Source organism: Psilocybe cubensis, chromosome 7, assembly GCF_017499595.1.
Source record: "Psilocybe cubensis strain MGC-MH-2018 chromosome 7, whole genome shotgun sequence".
NCBI classification, from domain to species: domain Eukaryota; kingdom Fungi; phylum Basidiomycota; class Agaricomycetes; order Agaricales; family Agrocybaceae; genus Psilocybe; species Psilocybe cubensis.
The window spans coordinates 849,507-868,619 of NC_063005.1; the positions used below are offsets into that span (position 1 = coordinate 849,507).

General features: G+C 47.8%; 6 protein-coding genes across 6 annotated transcripts; 2 read left to right on the forward strand and 4 right to left on the reverse strand.

The window, feature by feature from the left end:
- Window positions 1-112: 112 nt before the first annotated feature.
- JR316_0007819 (uncharacterized protein) lies at window positions 113-3,531 on the forward strand (the record flags this gene model as incomplete). The annotated part of the gene is made up of 6 exons (XM_047893541.1): window positions 113-367; window positions 458-603; window positions 719-1,148; window positions 1,212-1,419; window positions 1,519-1,760; window positions 1,849-3,531. The coding sequence occupies 6 exons, from the start codon at window positions 113-115 to the stop codon at window positions 3,529-3,531; spliced, it is 2,964 nt and encodes a 987-aa protein (XP_047746856.1).
- Window positions 3,532-3,753: 222 nt separating this feature from the next.
- On the reverse strand, window positions 3,754-6,394 carry JR316_0007820 (Phenol hydroxylase; the record flags this gene model as incomplete). The annotated part of the gene is made up of 14 exons (XM_047893542.1): window positions 3,754-3,940; window positions 4,002-4,406; window positions 4,466-4,593; window positions 4,648-4,703; window positions 4,763-4,804; window positions 4,863-4,949; window positions 5,004-5,076; window positions 5,136-5,407; window positions 5,479-5,710; window positions 5,765-5,818; window positions 5,880-5,915; window positions 5,986-6,039; window positions 6,120-6,183; window positions 6,267-6,394. 14 exons carry the CDS (start codon window positions 6,392-6,394, stop codon window positions 3,754-3,756), a joined length of 1,818 nt encoding a protein of 605 aa, XP_047746857.1.
- Window positions 6,395-11,206: 4,812 nt separating this feature from the next.
- Window positions 11,207-11,751, forward strand: JR316_0007821 (uncharacterized protein; the record flags this gene model as incomplete). The annotated part of the gene is made up of 2 exons (XM_047893543.1): window positions 11,207-11,379; window positions 11,448-11,751. The coding sequence occupies 2 exons, from the start codon at window positions 11,207-11,209 to the stop codon at window positions 11,749-11,751; spliced, it is 477 nt and encodes a 158-aa protein (XP_047746858.1).
- Window positions 11,752-12,195: 444 nt separating this feature from the next.
- On the reverse strand, window positions 12,196-13,949 carry JR316_0007822 (putative feruloyl esterase A; the record flags this gene model as incomplete). The annotated part of the gene is made up of 12 exons (XM_047893544.1): window positions 12,196-12,300; window positions 12,414-12,541; window positions 12,615-12,658; window positions 12,714-12,732; window positions 12,787-12,853; window positions 12,909-12,936; window positions 12,980-13,147; window positions 13,229-13,262; window positions 13,335-13,411; window positions 13,467-13,611; window positions 13,676-13,708; window positions 13,769-13,949. 12 exons carry the CDS (start codon window positions 13,947-13,949, stop codon window positions 12,196-12,198), a joined length of 1,029 nt encoding a protein of 342 aa, XP_047746859.1.
- A 685-nt stretch (window positions 13,950-14,634) lies between these two features.
- JR316_0007823 (Dolichyl-phosphate beta-glucosyltransferase) lies at window positions 14,635-15,887 on the reverse strand (the record flags this gene model as incomplete). The annotated part of the gene is made up of 3 exons (XM_047893545.1): window positions 14,635-14,991; window positions 15,065-15,622; window positions 15,828-15,887. 3 exons carry the CDS (start codon window positions 15,885-15,887, stop codon window positions 14,635-14,637), a joined length of 975 nt encoding a protein of 324 aa, XP_047746860.1.
- Window positions 15,888-16,483: 596 nt separating this feature from the next.
- On the reverse strand, window positions 16,484-18,788 carry JR316_0007824 (Brefeldin A resistance protein; the record flags this gene model as incomplete). Its single annotated transcript, XM_047893546.1, has 7 exons — window positions 16,484-16,546; window positions 16,603-16,742; window positions 16,798-16,941; window positions 17,000-17,678; window positions 17,757-18,464; window positions 18,533-18,603; window positions 18,686-18,788. The coding sequence occupies 7 exons, from the start codon at window positions 18,786-18,788 to the stop codon at window positions 16,484-16,486; spliced, it is 1,908 nt and encodes a 635-aa protein (XP_047746861.1).
- Window positions 18,789-19,113: the final 325 nt, after the last annotated feature.

Here is a 19,113-nt window from a genome sequence, read left to right on the forward strand (position 1 = left end):
TACACGCGACGCCAAACACGAACGAACATGCAGACGATCTCAAGTTGACTCCTCCTCAAAGAGACCAAACTCCTCCCTCTTCTCCCTTCTCAGCCGTCCCTCTCTTTCGGCTATGACAGAGACCCCCAAGAAATTTGTACACTGGCAGTTCGCCTCCCCCTCTCTGTCGAACCTGAATTCGCCTTTCTTCAACACAACCAATACCAGTGCTTCGTCCGTAGACTCAACATCCAGTCTAGAATTCATAAACTCGCAGCTCGTCGCTCATGGATATGTACCCTCCCCCGGACTGTCGCTGGAGGGGATATCGAATGAGAGCTGCGATAGGGTTGTTAAGTGTTTGTTGGCGCTGCTCAGTCAACGTATGGTGCGTCTTCGTCCTTGGGTCTTGGGTCTTGGGCCACTGGTATACTGGGCTATTTTTTGTTGGGTTGGCTAATGGTTTATGCCTGTGTAGGAGGATATGTCGCGCACGGAAGAGCTGACTGCGAAAGTGCGTACGGTCACGTACGATTACGAGCGGATGGTATCTATGCATCGCAAAGCGAAGGAAGAGAGTGCGAACGCCGAGAGAGAGATGAACATGCACAAATCGCGGTTAACGTACGTCCACATCCATTCCAGCCCACCCACCGACTCTGAAAAGCTGAAAAACAAACAAATATGACTGGTTTCTTTTTCTTTGCTTGCTTTTTTGCTTGCTTGCTTGCTTTCGTAGTGCAACACTCAAAACTCTACAATCAACCGAAACAGCACACAAGCAAACTTCCGCGGAACTGCAGCGTACACGGACGGTGCTGCAGGGCGTACGCGCGACGCACGTTGCAGAGTTGAAGAAGAAGGAAAAGGAGGTCGAGAGGATCCTCGACAAGTGGCAGAAGATCTCCGACGCCCAGGCAAAGCTCACCGCTGCGCCAAGTGGGATTGTGCGGTGTTTGAACGCTGCTGTTGTCGAAGGAAGTGAGGTTTTTGGGAAAGGACAGGGATACCTTGAGATAGCATTGGAGCAAGCTGAACAGGCTCGATCGAGTCTCAGCGACGACAACTTGTTTTTGAGAAAGGTTCTTGTGAGGGCGGTCAATGAGCTGCAGTCCATCATCCACCACGCAAGATGTCTAATTGCAGGAGATCACCACAACCTAGAAGAAGTACGTTCGTTCTCCTCCTTGCTCCTATCGTATATTTGGCTTTTGATTGACCGTATTGGACAGCCTACCCCTCTCACTATGACCGCAGTCTTTCCTGTTGCTCCCCCCCACGCCGTTAACGACCGCCTCAACGCGATCTTCAAACAGCTACGCGAGAGTATCTCTTCAATCGCTGAAATATCGACCAAAGCTCCTGAAATCACCGCTCAGATTCCCGTGGGCGAAGTAGAGCGCCTTCAGGGAATTATCACTGCGCTCAAAGATGAACTAGGTTCGTCTCATTTCACTCATTACATCTTATATATCAAAAAATCAAAAAATTCGACTCATTTGATATTTCCTTCCATGATATTTCCTTCCACCTTCCCAGCTCTCACCAAAAAACACTCAACAGCCCAACCATCCGCCACACAAGCGATGTTCGATAAATTCGCCCAGGACCACCGGGTCGTCAGTGGTGAGATAGGGGAGATGAGCATAGAACTGATGTCCGCGCCTCTGCAAGATGAGGCGAAGGAAAGACTCGATGCGCTGAGGAAGGAGCTGGATGAGGAGAGGAGGAGGTTTACGGATGCGGCTGTTAAGTTTGGGAAGGAGAAGGCTGCGCTTGAGGTACGGATTGACCACGCTTCTATTTCTATGCTCGTTCTGACTGTTGGATTGTTGACCCATTCAATTTACATTTTTTTTGCTTTTTTAGGCTGAGAGGTTCAAATTCCACGAAGAAAAACGCTCCTGGCAAGTCGCACAGATGCTCGCAGAACTACCACCCACCCCCCTCCCCACCCACCCCACCCACTCTCCCTCTCCCACCAACCATCCCACCAAAACAAAGGCTCCGACCTGCTTCTCACCCAAAAAATCGCCGGCCCACAAAGCGGCGTCGTTCAAGTCGCCTAGAAAATCGCCGGCGAGAAAGGTGCCGGTTGGCAAGGCAGGTAGTGGGCGCAAAGCGCATCGGGTGTCTCGAAGGCCTTCAGCGTCGCCCAATGCAGTTGCGGGCGCGGTTAGATATGAGACGGAGTATATGCCGCCTCTCCCTGCGCTGTCGCTGCCGCCGATGGGCCCCATAGCGCCCCCGCTAACGAGCTCGCTTCTCCCTACGTCATTCGTGCTCCCTCCTCCGTCTCCTCGCGCATCTTTACCTACCAATCCCGCTCTGCCTCTCCCCACCACCACCGCCTCCTCCTCTGCCAACTCGCCGCCAGAAAGTACAACACCCGACAGCGACCACTCGTCCTCATTACCACCTCAACACCGAAGCACAACCCCGCCCGGAAGCGACGACTCCAATAACTCCTCCTCACCACCACCACCACCCCCGCTACCCCAATCCTCCTCCTCCTCGTCGAATCTACAAATCCCAGCAACACCGCACCACCCCTTCCCCGTCGCCAAACCCTTCGCACTACGCATGATCCACGCATACTCACCCGCCAAACCGAGCCCGCTAAGTCGGATTCTTATGCTTGGCGATTCGCCGCTTACACCTGCACCTGCACACGCACCTGCTATGAGCTTGGATGAGTTGGCTTCGCCCACAGCCGGTTCGGGGTTAGGTTCGGGTTCGGGTTCGGGTTCGGGTTCTGCACCTCTCGACACTGTAGCTGAAGCTGAAGCTGAAGGAGCGGAAGATCATGGATATAGACATGGAAATAACGTGCTCTTCCCACCTCCACCTTCGACGACGCACGAGAAGCAGGAAAAGCAGATATCATTAGCCGCAGAACTAGGCGTCGAATCTCCACCCGACACACCGCTTCAAGAGCGCAACGTGCCTGAGCCCCCTGCTCTAGCACCTGTACAAACGAGGGAAAGGGTTTTCTTCCCATTCCCTGATCCGAATGGGAATGGGAATGGGAATGGGAATGGGAAGAGGGGCGGGTACACCGGTGCTGAGAAGGGGAAATCTAAGGCGAAAGCCAACGCAAAAGCTAACGCTAAGGCTAAAGCTGACGCTGATCATCCTCCCGCTGGATCGCGTGGCACTCGCAGTTCAGCTGTAGGCGAGAAAGAGAACGCTAATTCACGACGAGAGAAAGCTAGCTCGGCCCCAGGAAGCGGAGGAGGCGGAGGTGTTGGCGTTGGAGGAGGAGGGGCGAAATCAGGGAAAATATCTCCTCTACCACCACCACCACCACCGCCCGGTACCACCTCAACAGCTCGGAAAGTCTCGCCTACAGGCGGGCCAACGGTGAAAACGTCCATCAAGGCGGTGGTCAAAGCCTCAACGACGACGACGACGACAGCATCGTCTGTCACTATGAATCGACCCAAGATAACGACTAAACCGCCTGGACCTCCAACTGCTGGAACAGGTCCAAGACGCGTGCCCATTAACAGCGCGGACGCTCCTCCGATTGGAAAAGGCTGGAAAGGGTAGTTTTCTTTTTTTTCGTTTCTCAATGATTTTTACATTACCCTTGGTCGGTTTTCTCTTCTCGCGTTCGTTTTTTTTTTTTTATCTTTGGAAATTGCCCACAACTACCTTTTCTTTCCTTTCATTGTCATGTTTTGTTGTTCACGATTACATTATTTCCTCTTGTAAAATATAACCGTTTTCCATCTCTTCCTTTCTGTACTTATATATTCTACTCTGTTGTTCCTAACCCCTGCCCACGAATCCGCCGAGATACGTCACCAAGAAGTCCATTTCTTGTAAAGGGCAGATCGTTCCAACGTATCCATCTGGACGCACGACCACAATTGCACCGTGCGTGGGGTCAATACCATAACTGTCATATCCATTTCCTCCCAGTGTCCCTTTGACATCCACGTCGTCGATCAAGACCCTGTACCATCAACCACATTAGCACTTGGGGTAAATTATAATGACCAGATGAGCGAACCGACCTTGACCAATGGGACCAAAGGAACTTGGGAAGGTCATTATATCGCACATTGGCCTTTGTTGCCGAGCTGATGGGGACAATACCATATGCATCGCCTACGCTTCGCCCTCCCGTCAACGATGCCAGCGCAACTTCCAACTTGTTTGAGATTGCTCTTATCTCCTCCAATTGGACTGGGTTTGAGGAATCTCCTGTGAAGACAAGCAGCTTGAACCGAGCATCGGATGGCAACAGGTCCTGGATTTCGATGGGTCGCGAATCGGCCGCGCGTAGGAAAATTTGTGGCAGGACGCGTTGTCCGACAGTCAGCTTTGAGGCAAGAGACTGATATGTTGTGTCTGTGATGGCAGATGGTAGGTAGCAGATACCGATACCGCTTGTGAACCCTCCAAAAGTCTGGAAAGCCCTGGATGAAGAAAATCAGAAAACTTGGAAAAAATGGTTCTGGGTGTGTAGAGCACTCACTTGAGAAAGTCTTCATGGGACACCCCATCTTCTGTTTCTTTCGTCCTCGGTTTTCCTGAGAAGAGTTTGGCGAATTGCCGGTCAAAGTCAATGAGATCCTGTGCATATTTGCGACGCTCGTATTCATACTATTTATCAACGTCATGTTAGAAAAGGAATCCTGCAAAAGCCAAGCAACGTACTGTCTTTAACAGGTTCATCTGAGCCCATCCATTCAGCACATGGACCAATTTCCATGCTGGTAGGTTAATGTCAGCATTCAGTTGAAACCTAGAATAATGAAAGCAATCCTCTTACCTAAGTTGTGACTGTCGTTCATGCTCGCGTTCATACCTTGGCCTGAGATATGAATAGACTATAAGCGTGAAATCCAGTCACATAAACGAAGAAGCCTCACCAGCCTTGGGCGAATGCGTATGGCAAGCGTCTCCGACGATGAAAACGCGTTCTTTGACAGAGAATTTTGAGGCTACTCTCTGGCCGACTAGAATAACGTCAGAAATTACTTGACATGAAAAGCGACTTGAACAGAACGTACTGATATAAATTGTCCACCAGTCATATTTTTCAGGTGTACGTATATAGTATGGATGCAGTGTTTTTTGAACTTGCTGATACCCCGTACCACAATCAACATCCAAAACCACGAAACCATATAGACAGTAGATACCTCAAGCAATAACCCAGGCCGTAGTTTACTCCGATCCACCCTCCCATCCTGCGTAACATGTGCAGTTTTATCGTCCAGCTGGATGTATATCCGCACTTTATCGTCCTCTCGTGGGATGATCATGCAAGAACCGTTGTTGGAGTGGATTGCTGTCTTGTTGCGGATATCGGGAAAGTCGGTGTCTGGATTGAGGTCAACAACGCCCCAGATGTAGTCTGTCTGCTCGCCGTCCATTGAAATAGAGAGTGTCCTTCGTACCCATGAATGTGCACCTATCAAAAAAAAGTTGAAAGTAGGCTTAGTTGCAAAACAAAACCAATTCGACCTTTCAAATTATACTGACCATCAGCGCCAATGACGAATTTCGCGTGCACAACTTCCGTCTCTCCTGCTTCACCATTCTCTAGTATTTTCTGCAACTCGACGCGGACCGGATAGGCTTGCGGATCGTTCAACAGCGTTTCATCCTCTGAGAGCGTCAAAGATGTAGGAATCACCGGTCTGCTGATCTCCACGCCGTGTTCACGCATGGAGTCCAGGAATATACTCTCGATTGCACCTTGGTGGAGTGTGACCTGTAAAAAGTTGAAGTCAGTTTATACTGAAGCACAAAATCGGTGTTTGATTACCTCAAATGGATACCTTGCAGACGTCGCGGTGACGTCTGGGACGCGGTCCGTAAGCTTTAAGGATCGAAGTCAGAATCATAAATAATTTATTTGCTTTTTACGCGGAAATGCGAACCTCTATCCCGCCATCCGCGCTTGGATTATAAAAAGCCTATCGAGCGAATGAATTCATGATAAGAATCTCAACTGACCCAATCATGAGGGCAAAACGAAAGACTTACAGCCATGTGCATCTGATTTCCCTCCTTTAACAGTCTCTCTGCCAATCCATAACTCTAAAATATCCAGAGCACGACACAACAACCGCACGTTGACATTAGTTCACGCGACGATATCAATAACGTCATTGGCTGACCTGGAAAACCTCGATAGTCCTAGGCTGAATACCATCCGCTTGGCCAGCAGCGACCTTGTCCGGTCTATCCATACAAATTGCCATGCGAGGATAGTCAGTCAATAACCTTGACTTCAATGTTAAAAGCAGGATACAGATGTCACTGACCTCTGGTCGATGATGCGAACATTGACTCCACTCCTAGCAAGAGCATTACATGCCATAACACCCGCTGGACCGGCCCCGACAATAAGCACGTCCACTTTGCTTTCCTTTACGATAGGGTTGGCAGCCATGTCAGTCGGTAAATATCTATATCTTCACGCGTATGGATATCGTCAACCAGTCGTGCCCGCGATGTGAAAAGAAAAGGCTGTCTAGAGCTAGAGAAACGTTTGCAGGTCGATGGGAGAAGTTTCTGGGTCTTCCACACTAGACACCTCTGATTCTTTATATCATGCACGGCTTTCCGTCCGATAGTCATCAAGAACACCGCACACTCTGGCAGATACCCATTAAGATAACACTTTCCGCCTTGGAAGTTGATACCCTGCGCGATATCACGTCGATATATAAGCCCCAGTCCTTTCACAGAAAGTAATTAACCAGGATCACGCACATTTACCCAACTGATCGACCAAACGCGGGAGAGTGTCGCCCACGGCATCCATTTAGCCGGTCTTCGAAAATGTAAAGAATGCCATGTATAGGCAGGCAAAACGTGAGACTGTCAAGGGAAATGCATTGTGTATGGAACCGCGAGTAAGCGCATGGGAATATTATGAGATAGCTCTTTTGCTTCTAAATGGTGATGGCGGCCCTCGTGGCTTGGGAATATGTAACATGGCCAAACTTGGGAAAATGTCGCTCACGCTGTTCCAGCCTGCTTTGAAAGTGGGTTTGATTGAAGAGTTAACCTTTGAATTAAGGTTTGAACTTCCTAAGGCATTTTCCAGGCTGCAGTCGTAGAAGTCCGATGAACACCATGAGAAGAGTGTACTCCATGATACCGATGCAACAAAAAACTCACATATTCAATAATCCAACGTATCAAAACTATCTTGAACATCCAGAGTGTGCATAAAACAGGAACGGGAGACGCTATAATGAAGAGGTTATTTTTACGAAAATTATAATGCGATGAAAACCAACACCTAAAACTCACGGATGACGTATTTCTGAACCAATCACTGGCAAGGTATTTCCTAAATCCTCCCCATCATTCTATCTGGTGCTGGCGATCGGTAGATAGCAAATAGGATATGTGCGAGAGAAACACCTAATAAGTCAGCGACAAACACGCATATATTAACAAAATTCGCGATCTAATCACCTCATAGAATAATATCGGGAGAAACCCCTGTGAACTATCCCAACGTTGGCGTTATAAGACCGCTTGGGAAAGAGATTTGGCGTGGAAGCGCCTATATTGGTTAAAGTCGAGGAAGATGCACCTGTATCGCATTCGACGGCACCGCAGATTGCTTGAGTTTCGAGGCCTTCATAGGACTCATACGTGACAGAAACGTGTCCATCTACCTCTGGAGGGAGTCTGGAATCACTCGCGGAATAGCCAAGCACTCGCGAGTCGCGCACCATATTGTCTCGGACACGTGTATGGCGATATACAGGCGACATACCGTCCCGCCTCAGCCTCCGCTTCCTTGGTTAGCCTCAGTTAGTGCTTCGTTTCTCGCTGATCTTCGACGTCTTATTTTTCATGTTCCCGGGGGAGTTATGTGTGTAATATTTGAGTTGTTTTGGACATTTTTTGCTCCTTCGTCTGTAGCTTCAACCTTCATGGTCACTTCTTGTCACCTGCATCAGGGCTGGAGGGCAGAAAATATACTAGTACTGTGCGACTAGGCTACCGCAGGCGGGCCAGTGATCTGTTTGAATCCATATTCGATGACTGTTTGCCGTTTGGTGAGAGAGCACGCAAGAGGTTCTTGGAGATCCGTTGGAATCCTGGTATCCCATTGGTATCCTTCCTCGTTGTCATAATAGTTCGAAGGATCGTTTGGCTTTGACGCGTGAGTCGCGACAAGGTTCCGTTTTAGTACAAACAGTGATCGCGGAAGTGATCGTTGATCGCCCCAATTGGTATATGTAACCCCTATACCCCACACAAGCTCACAACTACTGCAACCAAATACTGGATGTTCCGAGATTGCTCGTCCAACGACATGGCGAGTTTCTAAATCTCGGCCCAAGATAAGCAGCAGTTTGCTTACCTGGTTAAATCAACCTCAACTCAATGAGCTCAATACAATTAAAATTTCAAGAGAAAGATGAAGGCATTCCATTCGAAATGCTGGGCGGTAACGAACTCTCGTGGTCAAAGAGCCGTTGTTTATTATTTGCGTATTGAGGTCATCTTTGAGGTCATCCATAAGTGTGGTTAGGTGTGGAGAGAAATATGTTCAAGTCCCATATTTCAATACACCTTGAACGTCGCCTTTTGCGACTTGAACATGCAGGTCGAAAAGACAATACCCGAATCAAGGGGCACAAATATGAAGGGCAAAATACCATCGTCTTTATCCTGCCTTCAGCCTTCTTGATACTTAGCCTAAAAGTTTGGTTTGAAGTTGGTTTGAACAAGGTTTGAATGATCAGTCATTTGGCCATGATAGCCGACTGTGATTTCAAGGTCCGATGATGACCCGAAATCACGCTTGAGCCTCTTAGTAAGCCTTCCTTGACCCTTTTTCTCCCTTCATGTTTCCAGTCTTCACTAGGATCCATATGAAAGTTACCGCTCTGCGGTGATTCCGAATTTAAGAGGCCCATAGGCTTCTTGAAAGAGCACACTGCATTTGTCGACAAACCTGATTCGAACCTACGAACGACATTTACCTGACGTTCAACATGGTCACCATCTACTATGGCCCATCTGGCCCATCGTCAACTCTAATCTTTTTCGCAGCATGACATCGTATTTATAACATTTATGCTATAGGTCGACCCAGAAACTTGGACAAACCTCATGGATGTCTTCTACCTCAGATCAAAAGATTAGACCAACATGTTGATTTTGGTTGATTCTGGTGGAACCTCAAATCGCGTATACCGATGAAAATTTTTCGAATTGATAATCGTAAGTAAAATAAATCCACATCATCAAATTTATTTTAGATAGCCAGGACCTATTGGCTTACAATCATTTGCAATTTCTTCAATTCCAACTCTTGGAGACTCCAGGATTTACTACGATCAGACCAAACCCTACCAAAACCCTGGGAACGTTGGTGCGTATACAATCGTTTAAGCATTCTCAGCTCTTCTTCGATCTTGCTCGAGCTTAACACTCAGGCTGCTATATTCAAAGCGTGTCTTATTCCGCAGTGAGATCTATCAAGAATAAGAATAACGTTGTGATGTCGAACTAGCTACTTTAGTTATATAGTCTTGTATAGGCCATTTATCCCATCGTTCGAATGATAGGAGAAGGAGACAGATTTGTGAAGAAGTACTTTCGTTGTCAGGTAGGACAATTTTGGCTCAATCCAGAAAAGTGTTGAGCTCGTACTTGAAAGGTATCATTTTTTTTGTGGAGGCGATCTACATACTAGCCGAGGCGTAATTACAACCACAAGACACCGCAAGACGATCCCCCTAATGTGGTACAGGTGCTTGGGAGGGGCATAACTTGGGAGTCCAGATCCATCGATAACCTGCTTTAATATAGAGACGCCCTAACTATTAAAGAGTAACAATCATTAAGTGATATCTGATCTAAGTGGTGGGATATTACATAGCGTGTGCGTTTGATCATGACCCTCACCAATCACGATTCTGTTTTTCATTTTTCTTTCGAATCCTTTCCTTTAAACCAAGCTTGGAAAGTCAAAAATCCTTCTTGAACCCTTTGAAGCCTGGCCATATGCGTTTAGAACGATCCAAAGTACCCATGTTATCATGTCCTCTGCCAAACTTGCTCATACTCATTTCTTACGCCTTTTCATTGCTTTTCAGAGCTTTGCACTCCCGTTCATCAGTATTACCGAATCAGTGGCGTGGATCACGAATAATGGCTCGTGTGTCTATTCTGGATGCCAATTTGATGAAATGGTTACCACTTTGCGGGCCGATTGACACTGACATTGTTCTCAACGTCGAATGTCCATCTAAAATAAGCACCACATACAGGACTGGCACCTATCTGCACCGTGTTTCACCTTTGGCCCACGTATCCAACCATATAGTGTCATGAAGTGGTAAGATATGTCACTGATTGGCACACAGGGACTTCCTCATAATGAATATGAAGGCATGTGCATGGGGAAAGGACGGTCATGAGGTGATCAAGCTTCGAGCACATCCCGAGTCCTTATAACTCCGGTCGCACAGGATAACGACTTCCGTCGCTTGGGCTTGTCTCTTGTGCTCACGAGACAGTTGACGACGACCATCCTCTCTCCAAGGCAATAGATTACAGGCTCCCTAGTTAATTCTATTCCTTTCCTTGGTTCTCTTACAGCACCTTGTTGTGTCTTTTTCCCCACAACATTACACTTGCCTCTTTCCTATTTTCTCCCTCCTCATCGCCTGGTCAGGAGACTTCATTCTGGCGCGCCGATTGACATCATTCCCTGGATGCTGACCTTTGGGCATTCAGGGCGCATCTCTGACCCTATCCTGGCGACATGGAATGTCTTTCCTCGATTTCTTCTTCTCCTGCTGGTTCTGAACGTTGCACGGCCTGCGTTATCTCAAGAACTGCAAAACCTCTCTATACCACTTACATCGCCACAAATCATCTATACCCCTTTTCTCTGCAATGCGACTACCGTGTCTAATAACCCGCAGGGATGCGCTGGGGCATGGTAAATATTTTGGGACTCTGCATCATGCTACTACACGTTTTACTTACTTCAAATTTCAGGCAACTTTCTAATTCTACAGATCCCGCTTCCACTGTGGTCTCTACATTTGGGCCAGCAAGTGTATCTTCCAACATAATACCTCAACTATTTTTTCAATTCAGCGGTATAAACTATTTCGTTCATCGGGGTGACGACGTTGGTATTGAATAGTCTTTTTTGCCAGCCTTCTCACTCGGCATTACAACACTCCCTTCATCTAACGCAACTGTAAACGTAACCATGTCATCAAATGGCATCGTTGTGTCCTCACTTTTCAACTCGTCATTGGGTTCCCTTGCGGTCATAAATCTCCCGGATAACAGTATTTCTCAATTCACCATTAATTTCATTCCCTCTTCGACGCCTACACGGTTCGATCTGCAATCTCTCGTCATAGCAGTCCCAGCAGACGCGTTCGTATTCCCATTTTTACTTCAAGCAAAACTTATTTTAAAACTGATTAATTTTGTTCACAATCAAGTGTAATCACATCTTTCCTGCCATCTCAATCATTACCACCTTCGATAGCTTTGCCGACATTCAGCACCACAGCAAGCAGTACATCCGCGTCAGCAAGCCCAACGACGTCAACTTTTACGGCGCACTCGAATAAAAAGATGATTGCTCAAGCTGTAGGTTTGACAGTAGGCTTGGGTCTGGGCCTTACGGCCGTTGCTGTCATGGCATTCTATTACTGGCGGCGACGTCGGCGTCAGCACGACGCGGTATCTATGCAAGACGCACGCTCTGGCTGGACAGGCGAACGGCCTCGCAGGTTTCCGTAACAATTTCCATTCACCTCATGTCGGCTTTTACAATGGTTTTCAAAAAATCTGGAATCACTACACATACCTTATCAAGAATATTTCTGTACTAATTTACACAAGAAACGATACGTTTTCACCTCTTCGTGCAACGGTGCTCTGTCTGTAATTCTGTCTGTATGGCATAGGAATCCGTCCTTCATGCAATATTGGCAGTGGGCTCTTTCCTTTCGGCGTCTTCCGTTCTTTCCTAATCACAGAGCCTGCATCTGACAGAGAAATATATATAGGCGAGTGTCACAGCGAAGGAGGGCTTCTTGACATATGCTGACCAGTCGCCATTAAAAAACACCACCATCAAAAACTGAGTAATCATACCCCAGAAGCGTCTACACAACACATAAAGTGTCATGATTCATATTCAACGAGTGCTTTGGGACGGACGATGCTTGCAATCTGAATATCTTATTTAAGTAGATCATCAACATCCTTGAGCTGGAGTTTTGGATTATCGGTCGTTAATGCGGTACACATTTCCCAACAAATTCCAGTACCAACCCTTACACTACCCTTTTTACGAACAAAATCGGGATGAAGATGAGATGTTGTAGTACTGTCGTTAAAAAAGATCACGAAAAAGTCAGCTGCGGACGGCATCATCACAATCGAATAGGAAAACGTACGGTGCCATGAGCGTCATCGAGCCCTTGCGAGGGGATAGAGTCCGAGCAGGTGGGGTCTTCGCCGTCTGCCGCACATTTCTTTGTCGTCGCTGGAGATGCAGGGTCAGGAGACTGGAAGTATTCGATACCTACAAGTATGTACGCAGATAACAGTCAGTAATTTCTTCGGTTTAAAATAAGATGCAATTCCGTTGAGCGTACCATGGTGTCGGTAGCCGAGGATCCGGGGAATCAAGGTCGGAACTCTGTAGCCGTTCATTCGTTCATTAATTAGACTTGCAGATACATGTAGTTACATACCCATCGGTAGTATGAACAGCTGCATGAAGAAGAGTATCAGTATCATGAATTGCCACTTGTCGGACCAACGTACATCGGAATGCCTGGTCTCCGAACTGCGAATTAATGAAGGCAGCCCCGATGGGGTTAAAAGTTCGGGGCTAATAGCTCGAAGTTCAGAAAATAGATCCAGTTAAGGGAACCTGTTGAACATACTTGGCCATACGTGAACATCCTTACATTGCTAGTCAATGAGATAAAATCAGCAAATGACTGTTTGTTAGAACGAAAGGAAGGAGCCTCGCCTGTTAGGGAAGTTTTGTTGTAGGGATATCCCGGCTAAACTGGATAACGCTCCTCCGAGAGAATGGCCGGTAGAAACGAGGGAGTACCCTGGATGGGCAGAAAGCTCAGCTTGGACTGTCGAGATAACTAGGTGCGCCACAGAGTTCCATCTGGCGTCGGAAAACAATAGAGAGAGAAAGGAAGACATATGTCGGCGTCTTTGATCAAAGGCATGTATGCGAAAGACTTACGCTATCAAGAAACCACTGTGAGCAAGGGAACCCACTGTGGTGCAGAAAAGGAGTTAAGCGGTCAACGAGGCTTTTCTGGAGCGTTTCTTAATATTAGGGTACGTACACGGAGCATCCACACCAGGCGACAAAAATGGTGACAATAAAATATTAATGTCCGTTAAAGCGTCGGTAAACGATTCACTATGCCATGTATTAACATAAAATATGTACATAAAAATTGTGGTTCTTGACGCACCTTCCCCGAAGAGAAACAACAATTTCTTTCCTATTGTCGTCTCGGGCAACGAACCCTTGTGTGTCGGTTACTTTTTGGCTGAACTGCAGGACCAACGAGTTGCCGTTGGGTTTAGGGCAGGAATCTGCGTACGCTGAGGCGGCATCTGCGCATAGCAATAAACATATGAGTTCTATACATTGGCATGTGAGAGGAACGGAGGGACGAACATTGGAAGTAAAACGCAAGATCATTGAACAGGTCTGTATCGTCCAACAGCTTTTAGAACAAGCATCATGACAGAAAATAACTCCAATGCACACCTTGGCTAATATCGCGCCTCGCAATAAAGTTTTCGCCGTTGAGAGGACTGGCAACGGCTGACAGTACCAGAGAAGTGAGGGAGACTAGAGGAACAAAGACGCGCATGATGCTCTGTAAGGCGACAGTCTCTTCGTCTTTACTGACCACAGGGGAAGAACTTGTAAAAGTCCCTTGACCCATAACAGTGAAGTGTCGGGATACTTATACGCGGAGGTGTATATTAACATGGGAAACCAAGCCTCGGGTACATCAATTAGGTGGGGTGTGTTTGACGCAAAAGAGACGGCTTGGAAGTGCATGTGAGCGTAAATCGTTAATAATTCCCATTGTGCATCATAGCGAATGAACACGACATACGCATTTCAATAAATTCATTAAACTGGTTTCGTTACATCTTCCGCTCCTCGTGAGAAGTGTTTTCTTCAAGGAGATTTCAAAAGCTGAGAAAGTGGACAAGGGTCAAGTCAACTTGTGATCCGCTGCTGTAGAGGCCATATGATACAGAGAATTCAATGTTAAAGGTGAGGTGGCCAAGGCAAATTTGTCATAGGATTTTTGACGTCCCATTGTATGGGACCTAATAGTGAGAGAATAGCACGTCGAGCAGAGAAGTCGATGACGACATGGAATCACGCAGGATCGTCGCTTGAAAACACGACCGAGCTGAATGAAAGAAACCATAACGTCAGCAGACTGAGATAGGGAGTCCATTTAATTGACAGCAGCCGTAAGCTGCAACACTGCTTCAAGTTCAAGAAAAGGAAGCTTCGAGCCCTCTAAACGGTTAACCTGAGAAGTCCCTAGGAAATTCTATAAAAAAGGTATGAAGCTACGTACAAAAAAGACCTGGTATTAAAATAATAATTTATTCCGATTTTTGTTTTGCAGGGTATGCAGTCCATCGCCCAAGTAGATGGTTCGCTCTGACGATGAGCAAGTCACGCAGCATCTGCACTGAAGCGGTGACGACGTTCAGCTTGCTCCCAGCAACTTCGTGCCACTCAATAGGAACTTCGGCGACTGGTATACGGAGCTGCTTGGCCAGAAGCAAGAGCTCGACGTCGAAGATCCAAGTCGGAAGGTGCTGAGCCGGAAATATCTGCTGCGCTGCTGAACGGGAGAACAACTTGAAACCACACTGCGTGTCGCGGATATGGCCAACGCCGACTATTCGGAGGATTGTATGCAGTCCGTACATGAGAATGTTACGAAGCAGGGAACGCTATTTGGCGGGGAAAAAAGTCAGAAAGCATGCCCCCCAAATCAAAAAGATTGTAAAGCATAAAGCCACCCACTTTTACAACGGCTTCTGATTTGACGAGATGCGCCCTGCTACCAACGACAACACCAGGGCCGTTATCCGGCGCAATTTTATCCATCGCCTTCCACAGCTCTTCCAAATCCTGAATCCGGCTCGCACCATCCGCATCCGCCATCAACAAGCGCTCTCCGCCAGCATATAGCATCCCGTGCCTCACCGCGCCGCCCTTGCCGATGTTCTTTTCCAGAGTGACCACCTTGATATTTGCTTGCGGATACTTCTTCGCGAGCTCTAACGCGGTCACCGAGGTCCCGTCGCTCGACCCGTCGTCGACCACAAGGATTTCATATGTCCGTTTGTGCTCCAGACCAGCTGAAACGGAGGCAAGATGCTGTATCGTGTCCTGCATCATCGCGGGCAGACGCTCGGTCTCGTTGAATGCGGGCACGACAATGGTCAAGTCGACTGTGCTCGGATCGGCGAGGCGGGTCAGCGGAAGAGGCTTCTTGGGAGATGCATTCGAAAGGTATTTTTTCTCCGAGTCGTGGGTGATTATCGGTGGTGGCGACCAAAGGACAAGAAGTGTATACAGCTGGTAGATAGAGATAAGTCAATCCAATCAAGTTACGTGTAGCAAAAGTAAGAGAATGATTGTTCAGTCCAGGGTATGTATACCCCGACCCAAGTTTGTCGTCCTGGTCATGGCGTACAACCCTCGTAAAGGGGGCGACCCGCAACTCGAAGAACAAGGATGAAGGGTTGTCATCATTCAAACGCGTATTCTCAGTGAAACTCACCGACGCTATGCCTCCCGAGAGGAGGATGACCGCGCCGTAGACCAGAGACGACTGATCCATAACGGCACTTCCTGGGCTAAACTACAAAGTACCAACGCGCTGCAGAGAGAGTGATCGCGAGAGACGAGTGGCCAACTCTGGTAGTTATAGCATATACAAAAGAGCGACTAGAACGGTGGGTATCTATCTTACACCGCAGAGTGGGAGACGGCGAGGAGTGAGAGGGCTGTAAGCCTGACACGACGGCATGTGTCTAATATTGTGTGGTTAAGCACAGCCGTGCGAATTTATTGCAATGAAATACGTGGTTAAGTTTCCGGACTCCATACACCGGATATAAAAACATGACAATGAAGCACTGTAAACGTCGTGAATATTCGTGATGAACGCGCCTTCGAAAAGGATAGCACAGTATGAAAGTGAGTAAGAGCTAAGTAGTATCTGGGTTGCACATAATACAGAACAGTGAGTCGAGGATAGCACCGACAAAATACTGAGAGCAAAAGGAAACATGAAAGGGAGGGCAGAGGGAAAACAATAAAGGACCTATATGTTATACCACTAGTAGTAGAGACTTATAGACCTCACGCAAGTCAGTAAATACTCTGCAAACGTTCACGCGCCACTGTGAATCCCTCGGCTGTAGCAGCAAATAATCAGGAGGGGATGTTGGCGTTGATTTCTTCGAGGAGGTCGGCAGCAATTTTAGCATTCGAAACCTGCCAAAATGAAATATTGAGCATACAAACCACTGAATAAGCAACCAAAATCGCACCTTTAGATTGTATGTAGTTGCGTTTCCGTTTTCGATAGCGCTGAAACGAATATATCTAGGATCCTGCGCAAGACTGCAGCGCATTCCGGGGAATAGGGTGATATTCAATAGCAAAGTGTGCACTGCATCTTTTCTCATGACTGGCAAAATCCATATCAACAAGGTCTGAAAGGCAACTATAAAAGAAACACTCACTCAAGCGAGCTCCCGTTCCGTCAACAACTTTGACATTTAATTTTAAAAGGCCAGTGCCTCTTTCCTTCCACGAGTTTTCATGCAAAGAGAATAATTTACCGCGAACTTGATGCAGAGTCTCTTCTTCCTCTTCTCCAGTCATAACTATATAAGAATTGCCATGAGTTCAAGAATTCATAACAAAGACAGGGAGAAAACAAACCGTCTTGCTCTTCCAGTTGAACTTTATTATCTTCATCCCACTTTCCCTCTTCAGCGCCATTTTTGCTGGCGCGCAACCTCTCTCCAAAGGTAGTAGCACCGCCATCTTCCTGCTCTTCCTCATCCCCATCATCTGATCCCTTTCCAGAATCTCCGCTGCCACCGAAGATACCAGCAGAACCGGTCCTCTCCAACGAGCTCCGCCCAGACCCATCCGGCGAGCCCGCCCGTGCCTTCTTCTGCAAAGGCAGCCCAAATCCATGGCTCGGACCCGCATAAGACGCAAACGGATTAGGATTTGAATTCAGCGCCGATGAGGTTTTATGAGGCGTTGAGAGGGCATTGGCGCCTAACTTGGACACGGAGCCGAGAACAGGCGAATGGGAGCGCGCAGCGGCACTCGCGAATGGCGATGACGAAGAGGCAAAGGCCTCGAAGCCCGTGCGTTTAGCTGGTGTGGCTGTAGATACAGCTGATAGGGATGGCACAGCGGAGGCGACAGCCGAGGAAGAAGTTTGTCCGAAAGTGGAGGTGGATTCAATAGCCGGTGTCGACATTGTTGATGTTGCCGGGCTACTAGAAGCTGGGGGTGTGTTCGTGCCTTTCCCAGACACAAACAGATTCTGCCCTTTCACAGACGCAAAAGGAGAGCTTGTAGACGCGTATGCCATAAAACCACTCTGTATAGCATAGAAAAGTCAGATAGAGTCAAAAGAGTCAGAAGATTCTAAAAAAAGATTCATGTACACAGCACTGACCTTCTTGGGTACTTTGGGAGACGGTGGCGACGGCCTGGGAGGTGATGGAGGGGGAGTGGGGCGCTTACTCTCCCTAGGGTTATCATCCTTGTCAGATTCGTCCCTAGGACGTTTCAGAGGTTCGGAGACATGATTTGTGCTTTCTCCATTTTCTGGGGGCCCATGACTGGTACCGCGCTCGAGGAATTTGCGCTTCAGCCCCTTGTCGTTATTCTCGGTGGAGCCTGCGCTGAGGTGATTAGACTCCTGGGAAGACGGGGCCTCGGTGGCCATTGTCGCATCCTGGCTCTTCACATCCTGGACTGACTGTGACAGCGCCGAGTCTTCAGGAGTCTTCGGTGGCGAGTCCTCTTCCGCAATTTCAATATCCTGATCAATGGATTGCTGACTAGCAACCTGGGCCGCATGTTCCTGCCGGCTCGACAGCTTGGGCGCAACCACATCGATATCGGCGTCGAGCTCGACATCCTTCTCCGACGCATTGAGCTTTTTGTTTTTCCAGTTGATATCCTCAACGCCCCGGGATATTTGTCGGACCTTGCGCTTCATCTCTTGACGCGGCGATGCGAGTGCAGCGGGTGTGGGGGGTGATCCAGATCCAGAGCCGGAGCCACCGTCTTCCTCCTCTTCAGTGGGATCCAAATGTCGCCTGTTCTTCTTTAGAGGGATGGCTGTGTCTTTTCTTCCGCGGAGCAGAGGATCGGTATCCTGCGAGAATTAATCAGGTCAGGCGTTCAACTCGAACACAGCATAAACTGCAACATGAGGCCACTCACATTCGTCGCTGACGGTGTTGTCACCGGTTCAACAGACACTTCCCTCTCTCGCTTTCTCGACAGCTTGAGCTCTACCAACGATGCAGATAAAGGGTAGATAGAACGAGAGTTGAGCGGAAACCCTGATAAAGTAGACGAATAAGTAAGACAGACCTGACTCTATCGCGTCCGCCGACGGTGGAGACCTTGGAGGGGTGAGTGTGTTGTTAGGTGGGGTGGTGGTCTGGGGGATGTCGCCCTCTGGCAAGTCTGACATGATGATGGAAGAGTTTGGGATAAAGTCAAGGGGCACTCCCAACCATTTACCCTCGCACTCGGCTAAATCCGACAATGAGTCCCTTCAACGGCACTCTTTATATTGCTTCCTTTAACGCATAAACAATAGTCGCGACCATTGAATAGTATACATTTTGGAATCCCGTGTGTAAGTAAAATGTACAGAAAGCCTATGTAAGAAAACGAAAAGCAGACAGAGAAGAAAAAATGCACAAGATGAAGATGCCATGATAAATAACTATCTAAAATATGTATATAATTTGCCTGTAGTGTGAAAAGCGAATGTGTACGAAGTTGTATCATCA